The sequence below is a fragment of the Trematomus bernacchii genome, unplaced genomic scaffold (genome assembly GCF_902827165.1).
Source record: "Trematomus bernacchii unplaced genomic scaffold, fTreBer1.1, whole genome shotgun sequence".
Classification (NCBI taxonomy): domain Eukaryota; kingdom Metazoa; phylum Chordata; class Actinopteri; order Perciformes; family Nototheniidae; genus Trematomus; species Trematomus bernacchii.
This window is the reverse complement of record NW_022987973.1, coordinates 7011838-7030257: the sequence shown is the minus strand read 5'-3', so window position 1 is coordinate 7030257 and position 18420 is coordinate 7011838. Positions and strand designations below refer to the sequence as shown.

Here is an 18420-nt window from a genome sequence, read left to right as displayed (position 1 = left end):
AAGCAAATCCTGTAAACCCTTTGACTGCAGCACAATGCTCCGATTCAGAGATGGTGACTATATGCTCTATGGAGATGAGGGAGGAGGGATGATGTAACACATTGCATTTTATTTGTGTGATAATGAGTAAATATAAGCTTACTGCCAGATCAGTATACAACACAACCAACACTGAGTCAAAGATTTGACTTGCTGAATATTTTGAATATGTGTTGTATGGGTTCAATACAAAAAAATGTATATGTTATCTTTACATAATTAATACACTTTCTGAACAAAGACAGTAAATGAATACAACTGTATTTATTAAGGAAGTATCTGTCAGGCAAATGAACAGTACAGTTTACCAACATCAATTGTGCTCAAAAAGCCATATTAAACACTAAAACTAAACAAGATAAATACTACAACAGAAATTCACATACTTAAGACACAAACACTGAACAAAATAAACAATGGGAAACTTTCTCCACACCAAGACATAAATAAATACAAAAACACTTCCTTATACAGACACGTGTTAAATTCATTTTCGCAGTGAGCCGGCTGGTAATAGCACCACACAGCATATTAAATATCTGGCAGCTTTATCCGTTATCAGTGCAAAGAACAAGAGAAAAAGAAGAAGGTGAAAACTTGGTTGGAATGTATTTTAATAGTGGTGGGTCGTCGAAAATCCTGCGGGAAAAGGTGATGTGTTTTATAAAGACACTTAATGTAAACTTGATTAATTACAAAGCATTGTTAGGATAGCGTGAGGTAAGCGTGTTAGGTGCATGTTTCCTTATATGCAGATCCTGCGTGGGTCTAAGAAAGGAACAGACCAATACAACAAACAGCAGCCTGTTTCTGTCCTCACCTCCTGTCTCAGCAGGAGCGCCGAGCCCAATATTATTCAGCAGTACTGAAATGCAGTGAGCGACTATAACAACCAAAAACTTTGCTTGGTCTGAGCAACTTAGAGAGGCACACATTTACACTCTTGTGCACATCAGATCCAGTGGTTCTACTCAATGAAAAGATCAGTAAGGTGTTCGGATGAAGGGCAGACTCCTCTCTCTTGATTTAAACATCTGTAATAACTTAAAATGCATAGATTGCATGAACAAAATCTTTCAAAAAGCATTAAAATAACTTCAATTGTTATCTCATGTAAACAAACCTTTTGACACACATTTTAAACTAAATTTAGTTGTCAAATATCCTAGGTCTTTGAATATCTAAAACTTTTGTCAGTATAACAATAAAAGGTTACTTATTCTAGGATTCTAAGATTCATTGCGTTACTCCACCTAAAATCTTTCATTTGAGCATCAAATGCTCATCCTATAAATGCTTGACAGGCTAAAAGGTGGTAGTTTCCTTCCTTACTGAAAGTTTGAATGGATTAATAGGTGGTGAGTTTTAGCAGGTGAGCTACAGCTACTACTTCAACTCTGTCCATATGTTCCGTTTGTTCCAGAAGATGTTTATATAAAACATTACAAGTAGTGTATCTGGAAATAGTCATATTTAAATGACTGAGCATACTGAACATATGGATGGAGTGGTTTGAAGTTGGTATACTTTCAATGAAACATGCCACTACTGAAATCCACCGTAGCAGTTCATAATTTCAGCTCACCATAACTGCTCTACCGACAGGATGTGTGACATCTGATATAAAGATTTAAGACTACCCTTAGGAATCGGACATTTTGCAGGGGATTTATATAAATTAGACTTTTTAATGTTCAGTTTAACATAGCTTATTTTGCTCAATCCCTGGTATTTTAGGTATGCCATGACATATATTAACATCAAAACCTACAAGCCCCTCATTCATTCTTTAAATGTATGCTTATTGTTACACAATCCAAAAAATAAAAATAAACAGTGCACAGCTCCATTATTCTTATTCTATATTTTAAAGAGGCCGAGCTCGAAAAGAGCATAATTTGAATTGTGCCAGTCGCCACACTGCAAGCACTGAAACCAAGCACTGAAAGAGTTTTGTTAGTCAAATCATCCTCATGCCCACTTCCTTTCAGAATAATGTGCTATTCATGCTGAAAATAAATTAACACCAACATACATCTATACGTACAATAAAGATTCACATGTTTTCTCGGTTGGACTGTACTTAAAGTTGTGTTTCAATTTGAGCCAAACTACGAAATTGCGATCCCTCCTGAGACGTGTTAGGTTGCAGCAACTTAACAGCTTTGTTAGTGCTGATACATAGCCATTAGACCATTATCTTGTAGTGTAATATATAACTCTGGGAAACACTGAAACCACTTAAGGTCTGATGTCTCAAAATACAACCTGCATATAAGCGGCTGGTTCCATAAATGACAGAAATATGTCCACACAAGCTTCTTAAAGTGAGGATAAGCAAACGGTCGGACGTCGACTGCAAGGTTGTATTTTGCCTATCAAGGACTTTTTCTCCTGGCCAATATTTGACATAGGTGTGGTGCCTTGCCGACAGGAGACATATATCAACCTTATTTAAAGGGAACTTTTCAGGCATTGCTCCATGACTTTAGGCTCCAGTGATACTAAAAGCTGTGTCTACTTTTTGGCATGGTACAGATAATAAACATGTAAACGGAGCACAGGTAGATTATGACACAGCTATAATAATATTTTCGGTTGAGAATCAGAATAATGGAGCTGAGGTCAACACATTTAGTGTAAAAACAAATCATAACTGTGAGGGTACAAACATCCACAGCTTTGATTTCTAAAGCAAAAATATTCTGCTCAAAATGTGGCAGAATGTGAAAATGCAAAATGTAAGTAGTCATGGTACATGTAAACTGCCTCAGCAGCTGACAGAAAGGAGAAACATTCAGAGGCCGACCGTCGGACACATGTAGTAGTTGCACTGGGTTTATAAATAGATTCAGTTCTTATTTCTCTGCAGAGCCTCACACAGGTTGTGATTGGGATCTGGCTCCTGACTCATGATCTCAACACACTCCCACTCTCCACTACAGCTGGACCGCTTCACTGCCTCCACCACGGTCTGCACGTACAGACCATCTTCAAATGTCGGTGCCATGGCGACCGGTCCTCGTGCCCATGACCTGCGCTCCTCATGAGCCTGAAAAGACTCTCTCAGTGCCTTCACCATGGAGCTGAGCCCCTGCAGGTGAGGCAGGGGCATCTCTTTCACCTCTGGCCCCACCCACCCACTGTCACCTAGCAACAGCTCCTCACTTTTACTCCCATTGCGCTGGCCATATAGCTCTGTCCCCCTGGCAACCAGTCTCCCAGTGGATCCGACTACCATTACTTCGTGCACAAATGACCCCGGCATGTTGAAGTTCAGGGTGACGGTGCAACAAACGCCGCCCGAGCGAGACCCGGTTCCACCCATCAACATCTGGAAGAAGCAGAAATCATCGCTGGTGACGCGGCGGATGCCTCGGATCAAACCATTTTGTTGTACAAAGGTCCGCAATAAGCCATGAACACGATGGGCTCGTTCACCCGTCAGGTAACTTAAAAGGTCAATGACGGAGGAGCCGACGGTGTGCAGTCCGCCTCCGCCCATCAGCTCCTCACACGTCCAGCCGTACGCCTGGTCCAGGAGGCTGGGGCCATACACACGCACATCACACACCTGCATCTCGCCAACATATCTCTCCACCAGCAGCTGGCGCATTGCTGCGAAAGCTGGCAGGAAGCGCAGGGTATTACCCATAATGCTGAGCAGCTGTGGGTAGTATCTGGCAGCAGTCACCATCTTGAAGGAATCCACAGCGGTTGCAGCTTTCTCACACAGAACATTCTTACCTATACCTGCAGGGAGAGAGAGACAGGAAGGGTTTATACTTATGTCTGATCAAATGACTGAGTGCAATTAGAGTACTAGAATTTTACTTTAACAAAATACAATATCATGTCACCCCACAAACTTTTTAATGATTTTTTGGTTGTATTGTAAAAACAGTAACAAAAAGATTGAACAACTAATTTATTTTTAATTAATCTGGTGATCTTTGTGTTGATTACGAGGGTTCCTAATCAGATTTGTTCTATGCCTCTCTAAACTGCATTTGTTCATTTTGAAGTTGCAACTGAGTGTATAATAAATATGATTTTAAGCTGTAGGCTGGACTTGATATGTCCGTGCTCGGGCACCCTGTGGAGTTGATTGCTTTAAATGCTATTAACCCTTAGTTCCTGGAGATTGGTATGAATAAACAAAAAACTCAACATTCTCATGCAGCCACATCGATAGCACAGAGGGTGTGTATGGCTTTTATATATGGAGATTGGCGGCCTTGGGAGTAGTGCCGTTGATAAATACTTTGGTGGGGAATTACTCAGGAAGTTGCAACTAAAACAGGAAGCTGAGGTCAACACTCAGGAATTCCATCAGATACAGTAAGATAACTTTATAGATCTAGTCTCCTCTGATAAGGAAATGTGTTTGCTATGTTTCCTTCAATGAGCTGCTAACAGATGTAAAATGTGGTTAGGTTTTATTCCATAAGGATTTTCTTTTTCGTCCCTCAAAATGCTATTTTCCCTGTGGTTACGCCTATGATTGTCATTAATCACATCACTAGGATAAACCCTGAGGAATAGGTTACAGAAAAATGCAGCCATTTTTTGTTTTCGGAGAGTACTGTTATTACAGTCAAAAATGTTAAATCTGTTCCAGAGCCGACCCACCAGGCCCAGCTGGGTCAAGTAAGTCACATTAACTGTATGTATTTGTAGATGGTTTTAGTATTTAACTGTTATATAAGATCTGAAGCTGGTGTTTAGGAAGTAAACTAAGTTCCTTTTTTTTGTAATCATTAACTTAAACAAAAACATTTTGAACCGTTGTATGTAAAATAAAAAATGTCCAGCAGCCATCCTGTATGTATTTATTATGGCTTGTGATAGAGTGACTGCATGCTTATAGGTTTTGCACTTGTGTTAAGTGCAAAAGTGCTTGTTATAAACTTAAAATATGCCCAAGGTTTTTGGACAGGATAGCATGATAAAAGTAAGTGCGTGACTTCTTACCCAGTGCTTTGACAGCAATCTGCCTTGTCATTGAGGGTGGAATATAGATGCAAACAAGGTCGACGTCTTGGTGCAGCAGGACGTCATCAGATCGGCTGGTGTGGAACGGGATACCGAGCTCCTTTGCCAGGCAGCCTGCCTCCTCTTCGCTTTTCCCCCAAACTGCATGGACCTCAAAGCCTTCAGCTTTCAACAGCGGTACCAGCACTCGGGCTGTGCTGCCCGTGCCAAATACACCGACTCCTGGCAACATGGCAGTGCCACTCAGTGCGACCTTACGTGCGAACCATAGCCAGCCTCAACAACATCCCAAGAGCATACAATTCACTTTCCTCTCATGTCTTGACTGTTTTTGGAAATTAAGATTGTACCTGTAAAAATAAAAAGGAGATAAATAATATGTCACATTGACTTTCATTCAAAGCAGTTAATGCTGAATTTAAGACCAGACATTATAGGATAATTGATCTATTTCACATTAATACGATAACCAAAACCAGTACAGTAACTTGTCTCTTTTTCCACAATATCTATTATCTCCAGTGACTGTATCAACAAACAGGACAAACATGTCTAATGGAGGTGTAGACCAGTTTCTCCCATCAGCAGTCTCCGATAGTTACTTGCATTGTGTCCTGCTACATAGTTAACATGCCATTCCTCAGTTGATCCACACCCACCTAAAGTCAACGTCACCTCTACCTCTGTAGAGCCACGGATGTCTGTGTGTTTGACCCTATCCAGGTTAAACACTTATTCAGTGGTGTGAATGTACAACAACTTGAACACAGAACAGCATAGTTCACCAACAACTAAATGACATGATATATAGATATAAAAATGACTTGTGATATTATTGTATTCCTTATCTCCTAACACAACCTTTGTTGACTTTCTAAACTAACTGTTATGAATATGCAACTATAGTGTGAATTTCAGCCTATGAAAGTGCTGTTAGTGGGTTTTGTATGGTGGAGCACCTGCCTACACCATGATCTCTTTTGAGAAGTAGGGTGGAGGGTTAATTACCCATTAACAGCTCTTCGTTGGCTGAGTTCTAATGGGGTTGTAAAAAAGAGACTATACATGGTTTGTCTATTTATATTACTGGGAATATACATGTATGGGAGAAGATATGATGGTGACATTAAAATACTGGCTGGCAGGGGCAGCCTGTCGCCATGACTGTACAACCACAGACTGATAATGGCACCTGCATTACCTGTGTTAACCTTTAGAAACATATGGTCTGCATTTATCACACTGGATCACCTCGAGTTGTAAACAGCCAAACAAACACATTTACCAGGTTTTCTCTCACACAGACAACACTGAAAGTAACCTAGCCTTGCTGCCATTTGTTAATCAGATAACAAAGTAATAACGCACACAATACTGCTGTTGGGATCAAAAGTACTTTGGCTGTAGCTATATTTAACAATACCACTTACTTGTGCGAAGTGGCCACTACTTTGAACAGTCTATAGGAGTGTGATGGTGGATAGCTAGTGTCCACACACACTTAGCTAACATTAGCTAGCTTGTTCAGCTAGCCAGTCGCAAAACGAGCCCAAAAAGCCCCCGATAAACAAAGCTACTTTACAGAGTTAATATCTAGAGATAAGTCGTCTAACTGTCTTTGAACTTGGCTTGATAAAAACCCATCATATGAGTAAAATGTGCTACCTACTGTATGAAGCAGGACAACATGAACAGCGGTTGAAGGTGCTCCGCCGGGCGCTGCCCAGTTGCTAGTGGTAACTTCAGTAGCAACGGCAGGACTGTGGGGAGGACCAGAGATACTACAGGAGGAAGGAGATGGCTCACCAGCGGAGAATCAAGGGAAAGTTACACCTAAAAATTATGGCTTTAGCCTTACGCACATTAATACTAAATACACGCAAATGTGCTCCCTGTGGAACTTGTTATTATATCGATTAAAGGCAAATAACTAAAACATAACATGGATTAATTATGTGACTAATTGCTGTGTCAAGTGGAACAAGTGGATTCTCTCTCTGTTTCCCCATGATTCAGTGCGATGAGACTTCACAAACCTCCTTTACAAAGTTTTATGTACACAACTTTTATTTCTTTAGTGATATTTTAGAAGTAACCATTTTAGAACATGATTACAATTAGTTACACTTGCTATGGTTAACTTAAGCTACGCCATACACTGGCAATAATAATCTTACACCAAAACATCCAATGCTGCCTTTTCATAATATCTTTTTATAGTTTTGAATGCCCACATTTTTAAATATGCATATGATCTTTCACTCTTTTAATAAAGGAAGATATTATTAAACTGTACAGACATTTACTGTTTTTGTTAATCATTTGTATCTTTTAAAAAGTATTTAAATCCAATAAAAAAGGTTCCCTGTTGTCAGGAAAGAGTCAAACACAAAGAAAGGATCTAAAAGGCCATCAGGTGGCTGACAAGGTTACCAAATGCAGAAATTCTTGCTCTACAATTTGCTGTTTCAGAAGACAATAACATAACACTTGAAACATGACGTATGGATTAAAATGATGCTGTTTGGTAAATCAATACAAAAAATGTACGCAAAATATTGCAAACTGCCATTTGTTTTTCGAATGTTTAATATACGAACGAGGACATTTTTATTAAAAGTATTATTATTCACGGAAACAAAATAATGTGGTCATCATGTTCTTTGTGCCTGTATTATAACTAGCATAAATAAATTGATTTATACATGTAAAAAATAAAGATAACTGAATTCCTTTTCGACTAACTTATTTTAGAAGAACAAGAAGAGACGAGTAAACATCTCTTTTAGTTTTAGACATTATCCATAGCTTTGATGGCATTCTTTTTTATTATATTACTCTTATTGTTTAAGAATCATTTAAATTATAAAACACCATCATTTATATCTTCCATTAACAGGTATAAAAGGAACAAAAATAGACCATGCTGATGGTTTTCTGATTTGTCAGACCTTTTAATTAAAAATAAAGTTTAATTTAATGATTTAGCTGGTGAAAATTAGGGTTAATTTGAGACCACCTTTGAATGCATCATAGCTATACAATTGACCAATGAGAATATTTAAGACTAATCTTCTGTCCAGATCGTTTTCACTTGTAAAGGAAATCACCTGTAAATTGATTTGACCCACAAGCTTTACCCACACTGGCCAGTAGGGGCGCTAGTTTTCTAACGGACCTGCAGGGGGAGCGCAAGGAATTCTGGGACTTTTAGTTCTCAGCAGAGGACGGTTGGCTTGATAACACCGCGAAGAACAAAACGAGACATTTACCACCGAAAATAAAACACCAGCCTCAATTTCATCATAAATACAAGCTCTACATGCTTCGAGTCCGGATAAATACCGGTGGATTTAGCGGTCGTAAGAAGAAAAGCAGCTCACTTTTGGTGAAAAATAAACAGGAAGTTGTTAGCGTTGTGGGACGTGTAGTTCCGCTTGTAGGCCACTGAGCTTCATTACAACGCATTGAAAAAAGAAACAACAATTAAATAAGCTAAACTTCACCCCGACGACCGTGCTCTAAAGCCTCGGTGTTGAAGCAAACATGCCCGGTTTTACGTGCTGTGTCCCGGGCTGCTACAACAACTCGCACCGGGACCGGGACCTGCGCTTCTACACGTTTCCCAAAGACAGCACGCTGAGGGAGCTGTGGCTGCGGAACATCTCCCGGGCCGGGGTCAGCGGCTGCTTCAGCACCTTCCAGCCCACCACCGGGCACCGGGTCTGCAGCGTGCACTTCGCCGGCGGGAGGAAGACCTACACCATCAGAGTGCCGTCCCTCTTCCCTCTGCGGGGGGTCAATGAGCGCAGGAGCCGGAGGGGCAGAGGCAGGAAGGTGTCAGCGGCGGGGGCTCCTGCACCCGGTGCCGCAGCCCACTCCGGGATATTGATCTCCAGTGTGCTGGGCAGTGTGGCGGCGGAGGGAGCCGAGGGCACCACCGGAGGAGAGGCGAGTGATGACAGCAGCATCACCGTGGTGCAGATAGGGCAGAACGGGGAGTACCTGGGCACGGCGCGGCTCCCCGCACAGACAGAGGGGACATGTTACACGGAGCCCATCACCGAGGAGTTCATCGGGGACGACATGTCGGAAACCGGGTCGCACCAGGCGATCGTGCAGTACGTGAGTGTGACCAGCAGCCCGCTGGACCACTCGTACTCGCTGACCACCGGCACCACGTCGGCCGAGCTGCTGCGGAAGCTGAACGAGCAGCGGGACATCATCGCGCTGATGGAGGTGAAGATGAAGGAGATGAAGGCGACCATCCGCCAGCTGCGGGTCGCGGAGGCCAAGCTGCAGGAGGAGGTGCGCGAGCGGGACCGGCTGCTCTACGGGAACTCCGTGACCTTAAGCGTCCGCAAGAAAATCTGAAGGGTGCATATCACCGGAGAGGACCCGTTACAGAAACAGACTAACGGATATGACACCGATCCAACCCTATTTTGTATAAAACTACGAGCGATGACAATTTATTTTCGAGAAGTAGAGCTAACTTTTCGTAGGCCTGTGTTGAAAAAGTTGACAGGCTAGTTCATGTAGGCTAGCTTATATATTAATAATATTACACATTTTATTCAATTAAACAAGAATCATAGTATGCACAGACTGACAAGAGAGCAGGATTATACATGTGTAACGTGACTGATGAGGATGCTCTCAACTGCCTAGTTATGTAGAACGTTTTTCTTTTTAAAAGTTCTCTTATTTCCTTACTTGAGATTTTGAATTAGGCGCTTGTAGCAGAAACATCCAGTAGATTTGCAGAGGTAAACTATGCCAAGATTGCGCATCTATAGGATTTTCTGTATACGAAACACTATTCTTGGCACACTTAGGTGTTAGTCAATGAAGTACAGGTCTACCATGATTTTATCTGAGTTGCCTTTAAAGATAACTTAGCTTTCCCTTGATATGTGTTGATATAAGACATTTGATCATCAAGGAACAGACTTTAAGGGATTCTTTAAAACTTGAAGGCACTCAAACAATGTAATCTTATTAAATGATGTTTCTTGAAGACATGAATTAAGTTACATTTGCTCAACGTTTTGTTTTTAAGGAAGTGAAGTACAAAGAAAAACATTTTCTCAACATAGTTTATGCAACTTGAACATGTTAATGTCTGCGCCCAAGGTTATTCTGTGAAGCAGCTCCTGCTTATGTCAGTGTGATTCATGTGTGATGTTTTTCACGCAGGAGTTTAGTGGCTGCATTTCTTTGTCCTTTCATACGTGTATTATGCACAGGATGTTACCTACATTTCAGATTTTTGAACTTAGTTCACAGCTATATGCTCTGCTCCTTTTTTGAAGTACATTTAATTTTAAAATAACGTTGATTCACATTGAATATTTCCAACTTCATTAAGTTTGGCATGATTTTGTCCAGGCATCATCCCAGTAACACCGTTTTGCTTTCACCTTCAAGTGGAGAAGGTTTAAGCTCTCAGACACCTGTTAGAAGCTCTTGTTGGACTCTTTTTAGGAAAGAAGAGATACAAAAATAATATTTTACTATACTATAATACAATACTTTCAGCACTGTTAAGAAGTCATACCATTTTCATCATATTTGATACACCCTAAATCACATCATAGACTTATGAAGGGAAGGGAATCAAACTTGAACAAAAAAACATCATCATAAATCCTTTAAAAAGTCATTGTGTTTCAAAAGATTTCTGATATCATTGTGTTGATAATCTGAGATAATCATTTCAGCGAGTGTACCACTACAGAGTATGGTATAAACCATTGTTATTGTTTTGACATTTCATAGTTTTGTAGCAGATCTGACTTGCAGTAGAGTCTTGTGGTGAGATGTGTCACATGTTGCAGAGTGATTTCCACCCTCTAGATGGCGGTGACATTAAACTGAGGAGCAGGAGGTTTAGCGCCGCTCTATGGCCTAATTTGCTTCATCTGTCTGTGTGTCGACGGCTTGGATGGTCCTTTGCTTAATTGTTACTCATATTAAAAAAGGAAACATCTTAATGTGATTGTAAAACTATTCTACAGTTACTTCACCTAAACTTAAAACATGTCCTTTGAACCCGTGCTGTGTGTCGCAGGAAACCGAGAGAGAGGAATAGGGATGAATGAACAGACAGACAGCATCGGACAGAGCGAGGATCCAGATCCTAATCTCATCTGGATTTCTTTTTTTTTTACTCCCCACAGTGTTGCATAATGCCTTAATCCATTGCTGTCGATCACATTTACTCAACTGTGTCTCTCTTTTCTTTGGCTGCTGCCATTTAACCAAGCTGTCTTTACATTTAGGCCAAACAACAGCTTCTCGTGTCAGATTTAGTTGTCGTTTGAGCGTAATTGTGTAATGTGAATTAAGTAAACAAGTGTAATATGTAATCCCTAAAATCCAGTGTGTGACACCACACTATACACGCAGTATATCCGTGCCTGCTCAAACGGTGGCCATTACATCAAATCCCTTTAATTAATATTGCTGGCCAAAATATATTTGTCTGCTTTTTGTAGGAACAGCATTGATTAGTCAACTCATTATTAGATGGATTGACAGAAACAAAAAATGCAGACTATTTTGACCAATTAGTCGTTTTGCCTATTTTTCATGCAAAATGTCAGAAAATGCTCCGAATAGCCTCTCAAATACGGAGATTTCCTGCTTTTCTCTGTTCTATATCCAATTATCTGAACACCTGCAGAATTATTTTCTAAATACTCTTTCAGTTGAGTGATTGTCTGCTGATGAAACCTTCTCTTTTGCTATTGTATAGGTAATAAAAAGCTTAATTAGGAGGACATTATTTAAAAAAACTTTTATTGGCTACGAGAAACTATTAAAACAATTCAAGAAAATAGTGTTCACTTGATTGAAGATAATAATATTGAATTTAGGTTGACTTGTAATGATTTCCCTTTACTGTACTATTGAGCTTAGTTCCCTTTTATATAAATGTATCTTAAATAATCATCTATATGAAATGAAATCCAAAGTTACAGACACACTGTATACAAACATATTTTACTCACAAGGCCTTGCAACCCCCAGTTGTGAACTACTGCACAAAACTAGGAGGCCAGGGGAGTCAGGACGCCCATAATCACCAACATGCACAAACTACAAAAGCCCTCACGGCTGAAATATCTTAAAGAATGTGATGAATAACTCTACGTATATTTCCCACACACTTCACATCAGGCTTGATTGGTCCTGAGCATCACTGCAAAAGGTAATAATGTTCAAAAAGCAGATGTTTTCAGCTGTAATACCAAAATCTCTACTTGAGGTATTGATTCTGGGCAGCGGCTTCAGATACAGATGGATTATTCTGCAGTTAATGGTTGTTTTAAACCGCAGATTAACAATGGGTTACCATTCCTCCTGTGTCAGTGTACAGATGTGAACAGGGGCTTATACTAATGCACGTCGTGGAAGCCATCTGGGGGGCGTAGCAGGGGATTTGGAGGCTGAGAAGAAGAGGAGGAGGGGGATATAAGATGGACGCTCAAGTTAGTTAAAAGGTAAGTGTATTTTTATTTAAAAACAGGACAATAAATAGTATCTGCCCAATCTTTTTTTCAGAGTGAATAACATAGATACAACATATGCTCTTCAATACCCCCCCCATGACCCACATAGCTGTGGATGAGACTCTCACTTGGGATGCTGCTATTCTCAGAGGTGGCTCTGGACTGTTGGACTCCCAGGTGAGCTGGATTCTCTTATCCTCTGTGGGACGTCCTCCATCTGTCCACATGAAACACTAAATCCTGCTGACACTTCTGATCATGTTCCCTGTTAATGTCATTTGTGACAAACACATTTTTCAATAGTGCAGTCAGATCTGTGCAGCAGGTAAATGTGTGTTAACAAATGAGCGATTGGTAATACAGTTTATAATTCATTTGTGTTTCAAATAAATGTTCTAAATACTAAAGACCGGAAATGAGAACACTTTAATCCAGTGTGCTGTGAGGGATGCCGTCATTGGTCGGCTGCCTGCAAGCTCTCGCCTTGTGCCCCTCCCCACACCCACACACACACACACACACACACACACACACACACACACACACACACACACACACACACACACACACACACACACACACACACACACACACACACACACACACACACACACACACACACACACACACACACAGCATCCTCTTACTCTCTGTGATGCAGCGTTCCCATTCACTGTTAATCCAGTCTGGTTGTGGCTCTGTGCTTTACTTTTAAAATCTAATAATTTATGAACAGATGGAAGTACTCGTCCCTTTTTAAATCAGATACTTTGGGGAGCTTCTCATCAGAGGCTCTGGATCAGAGGTGGATCTCAGCTCCACGGGACTCGTGGAAGGAAAGATGAAGAAGTCCCAACGAGGCACGGCGTCTATGCTGCTGCCCATCGCTCTCTGCCTCAGTAAGGATGGTTCTTTAAATGCTCTTATGTGTAAAAAAAAAGTTTTAAAGTGCTAAGTTTGCTTTTGCCTGTCTTTTATCGGGCACTTATACTATATCAATGATGTGTCTGTTTGTGCCCCAATGCGTAGAAGGGATTTCAGCAGGTTTGTCAGAAAAAGCCCAAAGTATTTACAGAAAGACTCATTTATTTAGCTTGTTCTAAAATTGATAAGCGATGGGTTTACTAATGCACTTACCTTAATGAAATGCTCACTGTCCCTCATGTACTGATTCTCTCTCATCCTCTGTGCGTGCGTGTATGTGTGTGTGTGTGTGTGTGTGTGTGTGTGTGTGTGTGTGTGTGTGTGTGTGTGTGTGTGTGTGTGTGTGTGTGTGTGTGTGTGTGTGTGTGTGTGTGTGTGTGTGTGTGTGTGTGTGTGTGTGTGTGTGTGTGCGTGTGTGTGTGTGTGTGTGTATTTGGTGTACAAAATCATATATTTAGGTGTGAATTCTGTAATTTTTTTGGGTATTTTGAGGTTTTTACTCTCAGGAAGTTTGTTGTAAAACACATGTGATGGCTTATGTAGAAAAAACATACTATGGATACTATGGTTGTAGAATTTGGATCAATGACTTTGGAAAATGCAAGACTAACAAAATGTTTGCAGTAAAATCATGATGAACATTATTGTGGGATGAATAGTAAACTAGAAATCATGACACACTTTACACAAATTAAAGCAGGCAAATACAACAAGATAAAAAAATACATAACTAATGTTCATTCAGGCGTGAATAATGAAAGTATTATCTGCCTGAGCCGTAGACGGGGGTCAGCTATTGGTAAATCTAAAACAAAGGTGAAAAAAAGGTAAAATTAAACATAGCTTCAGTGGATGAAATAACACACCTGATGCTTCAGACTCTCAAGTGACACTTAGGAGAGATATTCAATCTTTAGCGCACAGCGATATATTTGAATATATTGTTTCTACCTTGTGGCAACGTTTTGGGAAGGCACAGTTGCTGGATCAACAGAAAAATAAAAGGTATTGTTGACGAATAAAGGTCTGAACAGATTTAGTGATATCTATGAATTAATGTCTGACTTTGCCAATAGCTTAGGATTCATGAAGAAATCGAAATCCTTGGTTTGATGTAAGGTCAAAAAGATCTTGTTTTGTAAGTTCATAATTTCAAGATATTCAGTTTAATATTATAAATCAGAGAAAAGCAGGAAATCTCCATATTCTAGAGATTATGAATTGGTCAACTCATAGAGTGTGGATGTGAGTGTGTCAATCAATAGATATCTTCCTGTGAGGTTACGCTCAAATGTCCTCTGCATATCAATTCAAACATAGATTCACAACTTTTCTAAGGAAGATTGTGATGACTCAAACTAGTCTCAGCGTGTGCTGATCGATCAGACTGCTCCTGCACTGAATTTGGCTTTGAGGTTGTATAATCCCTCCAGATGAATGGAAATCAACATATTTCTGTATTTGTTTGATCCGTCTGAGCACCAGATGGATCATTTCTCTATAAACATAAACATTGTGTTTCACATCACAAGATGAAATCCCTGAACCAAACAATCTCTCATCTCTAAACACATCTGTTTTTGTATACTCATTTTCTATTGTCCGGCAGTGGCTCAGTCAGTACAGTACACAGCTTGGACTGTGAGCCGTAGGGTCGCCGGTTCAAGTCCCCGACCAGACCTAAATATGGAGTGTGGACTTCTACTTGGAGAGGTCCCAGTTCACCTCCTGCCCTGCTGTGGTGCCCTTGAGCAAGGCACTGGACATCCCCCTTCCCCCATTGCTCCCTGGGCGCTGTACAATAGCTGCCCACTGCCCCTGGTACTAGACTCCTGGTACTAGGATGGGTTAAAAGCAGAGAACAAATGTCACTGTGTGTGCTGTGTGCTCTGCATGTGTGACCATTAAAGAGGGTTTCATCCCTCCCTATTCTTCTTCTTCTTCTCTCCACCAGGCCTGGTCCCTGTGAGTTTTGGAGCGGCAATTCCAGTTTCATGTGCTTCCATCTACAAGAGTTTCGCTCAGTGTTTACTTACACTTGGAGACAGTATGGTGGAAACACAAAAAGACCAAAACACACAGGACATCGATGCAATCTGCAGGTGTGTATCTGTCCAGCACTTTGGTAACCATCCCCTGTGTGTCTTGAAACAACTTGTCTCAGATTGTTGAAGTTATTACTATTAAAGTTGCTCCAGTCTATTAATGAAATGTCTCAACAAATATTGGCTCTTTTGCAATTAAATATTTCAGCTGATCTTTATGTTTCTCACTGAAATGTGCTAATATGGCGAACAACCTGCATAACGTCAGCATGTTAGCATTGTCAGTGAGAGAATGTTAGCATGCTGACGTTAGCATTCAGGTTATAGCATGGTATAGCCTCACAGAGCCAAATGGTTTGTCAGAGTTTGTGAGTTTTTGCAGTGACAAACTTACAGAGATTTATCAGCTGACAGCGCTTCACAGGGTTACTGGGTGTTGATTTGGGTTTATGGCCGACACCTCAACTCTGTCTCCTACAAAATTACATTTAGATACAGCTAAACTGTGTACAAAACTATGTTTAGGGGAAATGTTTCTCAGGTTTCATGTCTGGTGTCATCATTTCCTTTCATTATCTCTATTAAAAACATGCTTTGCTTTGGGCCTGTATTAATAAAACAAACCATTATCACCAGGAACCACAGGTGTTGTCAAATAAACATGGGCCAAAGGGCTACATTATAACTTAAAAACGAATTTGTTTCTGTTGGATGTGGTTTGAATCGTGCTTTATTCTTACCACACCCAAAAGTCTTGCACGTAATAAGTATACACATACTGTCTGAAAATGCTACATTCAACATTTCATTTTTAGTAATCTTGTTGATTATGTATAGTGCTTTTTACATACATAAGTGTCAAACGGATACGCCTAGATTTAACAGCACCGTGAGGGGTTAACTCTTCAGAAGTGTTACATATTTCTTAAACGTTTGCTCAAATGGTACCCACTTGTGCTGTTTTATTGTACATGTTACCCTGCAGTCTTCACATTTCCGCTCTGATCTGCTCTGATCTCCTCGTTCCTCGAAGGTCCTGGAATGCGTTCCATGTGTGTGCCAACTCAGCTCTGGCCGGTTGCCCGGGAGACGCAGCAGCCGTCTGGGAGTCTCTTAGACAAGAGTCCAGGAAGACACAGTTCTCCGGAAACCTCTACGACATGTGTGCCAGCCGCACCACCCTCCCACCCAGCACTGTGCCTGCAGCCCCGAGCCCCCCCACCTCCGACCAGACCAACAAGGAAACACTGAAAGGGCAAACCAACAGGAACAGCCCCCCCTTCAGCTCTCTGATGTTCCCTGTGTGCAGCACCTTGCTACTGCTGCTCAGGAGTTAGTTAAAAGAATACTTCACACAAAAAATGATAAGTAGTTTAAAAAACGACTCACCCTTGGAACTTTTAATTCTTGGAAAAAACAATATGTTTCTTGCATGAAACAAAAACTGAGAAACATTTTGATGAATTGAAGTGAATGCGGGCCATGGTTAATGGCTGAACTGTTTCAAAACATCTGTTTACAAAGCCTCAAACAACCCATGCAGTTTAATGAAGGTTCATTTTTCCTGTCATATGCTCACTACTTTCCAAACACATGCATTATTGCTATAATCTCATTATTTCAAACACTTCGGCGTAAACATGTTCACGCTTGTGCAGACGTGCTACTGTTACGTGCAAGTCTGAAGTGTGTTTAATAGCCTGATCATTTTTGCAAAAAGTCAAGTTTTCTCAGTTTTTTGGATTCTGTGTTCACCTCGGAGAACTGTGAGAAATACAAAGCTTTCTTCCAGAATCCAAGGTAAAACTGGGTGAGTAATTGATTTTAAAACTATCATTTTGTTGGTGAAGTATTCCTTTAACTTATCTTTAATAAGGCAGCTGGTGGTCAGCGTCCTGCTCCCCCTGTAATCTAAACAGAGTTCAATAACTGGATCAAACGAAATATCTGGTTCAGTTTTTTGTACCTGAAAAGGTGGAGCATTTATTTAGGCATTGAATAAATAACAATATGTTGAATTTATCACATGCTTTGCTCTCAGACCAAAAAGCTGACAAAAGGTGTATTTAATTCTGACATAAATATTAAAATGAAGCATACTTGCAACTTAAATGATTGATTGTGATTAAATTCACATTATTGCTTGGTCATATTTTATAGGCTGGTCCTGGAGTGACAAACCGTTGATTTAGGGAAAGCAGAAGAGGACATCCTACTCACTGAAAATACTTAGTTGAAAGACTAATCTCAGTTATGTTACATTTATGACATAATAATGGTTGTAAACCCTTTATTTCTACCACTTCTGCAGTACATCAGAAATACAGCCTGATTTTTTAGGACAAAGGAGATTTTAAGGGACGCCAGGTGTTCAGATTGTGATCCAATCAGGTGTGATCTAGAGCAGAGTATTATTGCAGGGTGCAAACATTTGTTATTGTGCAGCTTAATTCATCCCCCTGTCTGACCTGTTTAATATCAGAAAATAATACTGTCTTTGGTGGCATCCTTTGCAGTGTGCACATGATGTTGCAAAAATATTGTCAGTTGTTTAAACTGTGTCATTTCCTTTGACCTGTTCAGTGGTTTTCCTTATTTCAGGTGTGTGTTGCTTTTCTATTCTGAACAGCTGCATTCAGTAAGGTTTACTTCAAGACCTCTATATGGGGGGGGGGGGAATAACAAAGAAAGACACACAGGACATACTGTACAACGGTGATGTAAAAAGGGAGTTTATTACCCAAGTTTCATCCGTATAACATTAACAGTTGCTGTAATGTTATTTAATGTTGTTGTTTTTATTTGATACTGAGCTGTAATGCAATCACAGACTGCAATGTATTTACTGTATTATTTGCAGTTTTTGTTAATTTGCATTTTTCTTTTTTTCACTGCAGTAA

At 40.4% G+C, this 18420-nt stretch overlaps 3 protein-coding genes across 4 annotated transcripts; 2 read left to right on the top strand and 1 right to left on the bottom strand.

The window, feature by feature from the left end:
- Positions 1-283: 283 nt before the first annotated feature.
- Positions 284-6798, bottom strand: gfod2 (glucose-fructose oxidoreductase domain containing 2). Of its 2 annotated transcripts, none has more exons than XM_034116691.1 (3): positions 6704-6798; positions 5014-5384; positions 284-3792 (listed from the first exon to the last, which is right to left on the bottom strand). In XM_034116691.1, exons 2-3 carry the CDS (start codon positions 5264-5266, stop codon positions 2891-2893), a joined length of 1155 nt encoding a protein of 384 aa, XP_033972582.1. In that variant the 5' UTR covers positions 5267-5384; positions 6704-6798; the 3' UTR covers positions 284-2890. The 2 variants fall into 2 exon arrangements, with proteins under 2 accessions (XP_033972582.1, XP_033972584.1); XM_034116693.1 differs by having other exon boundaries at positions 6700-6752.
- Positions 6799-7139: 341 nt separating this feature from the next.
- On the top strand, positions 7140-10948 carry thap11 (THAP domain containing 11). Its single transcript, XM_034117099.1, has one exon. The coding sequence runs from the start codon at positions 8581-8583 to the stop codon at positions 9406-9408; it is 828 nt and encodes a 275-aa protein (XP_033972990.1). The 5' UTR covers positions 7140-8580; the 3' UTR covers positions 9409-10948.
- Positions 10949-13392: 2444 nt separating this feature from the next.
- nrn1lb (neuritin 1-like b) lies at positions 13393-16857 on the top strand. The gene is made up of 3 exons (XM_034116110.1): positions 13393-13450; positions 15430-15577; positions 16554-16857. Exons 1-3 carry the CDS (start codon positions 13393-13395, stop codon positions 16855-16857), a joined length of 510 nt encoding a protein of 169 aa, XP_033972001.1.
- Positions 16858-18420: the final 1563 nt, after the last annotated feature.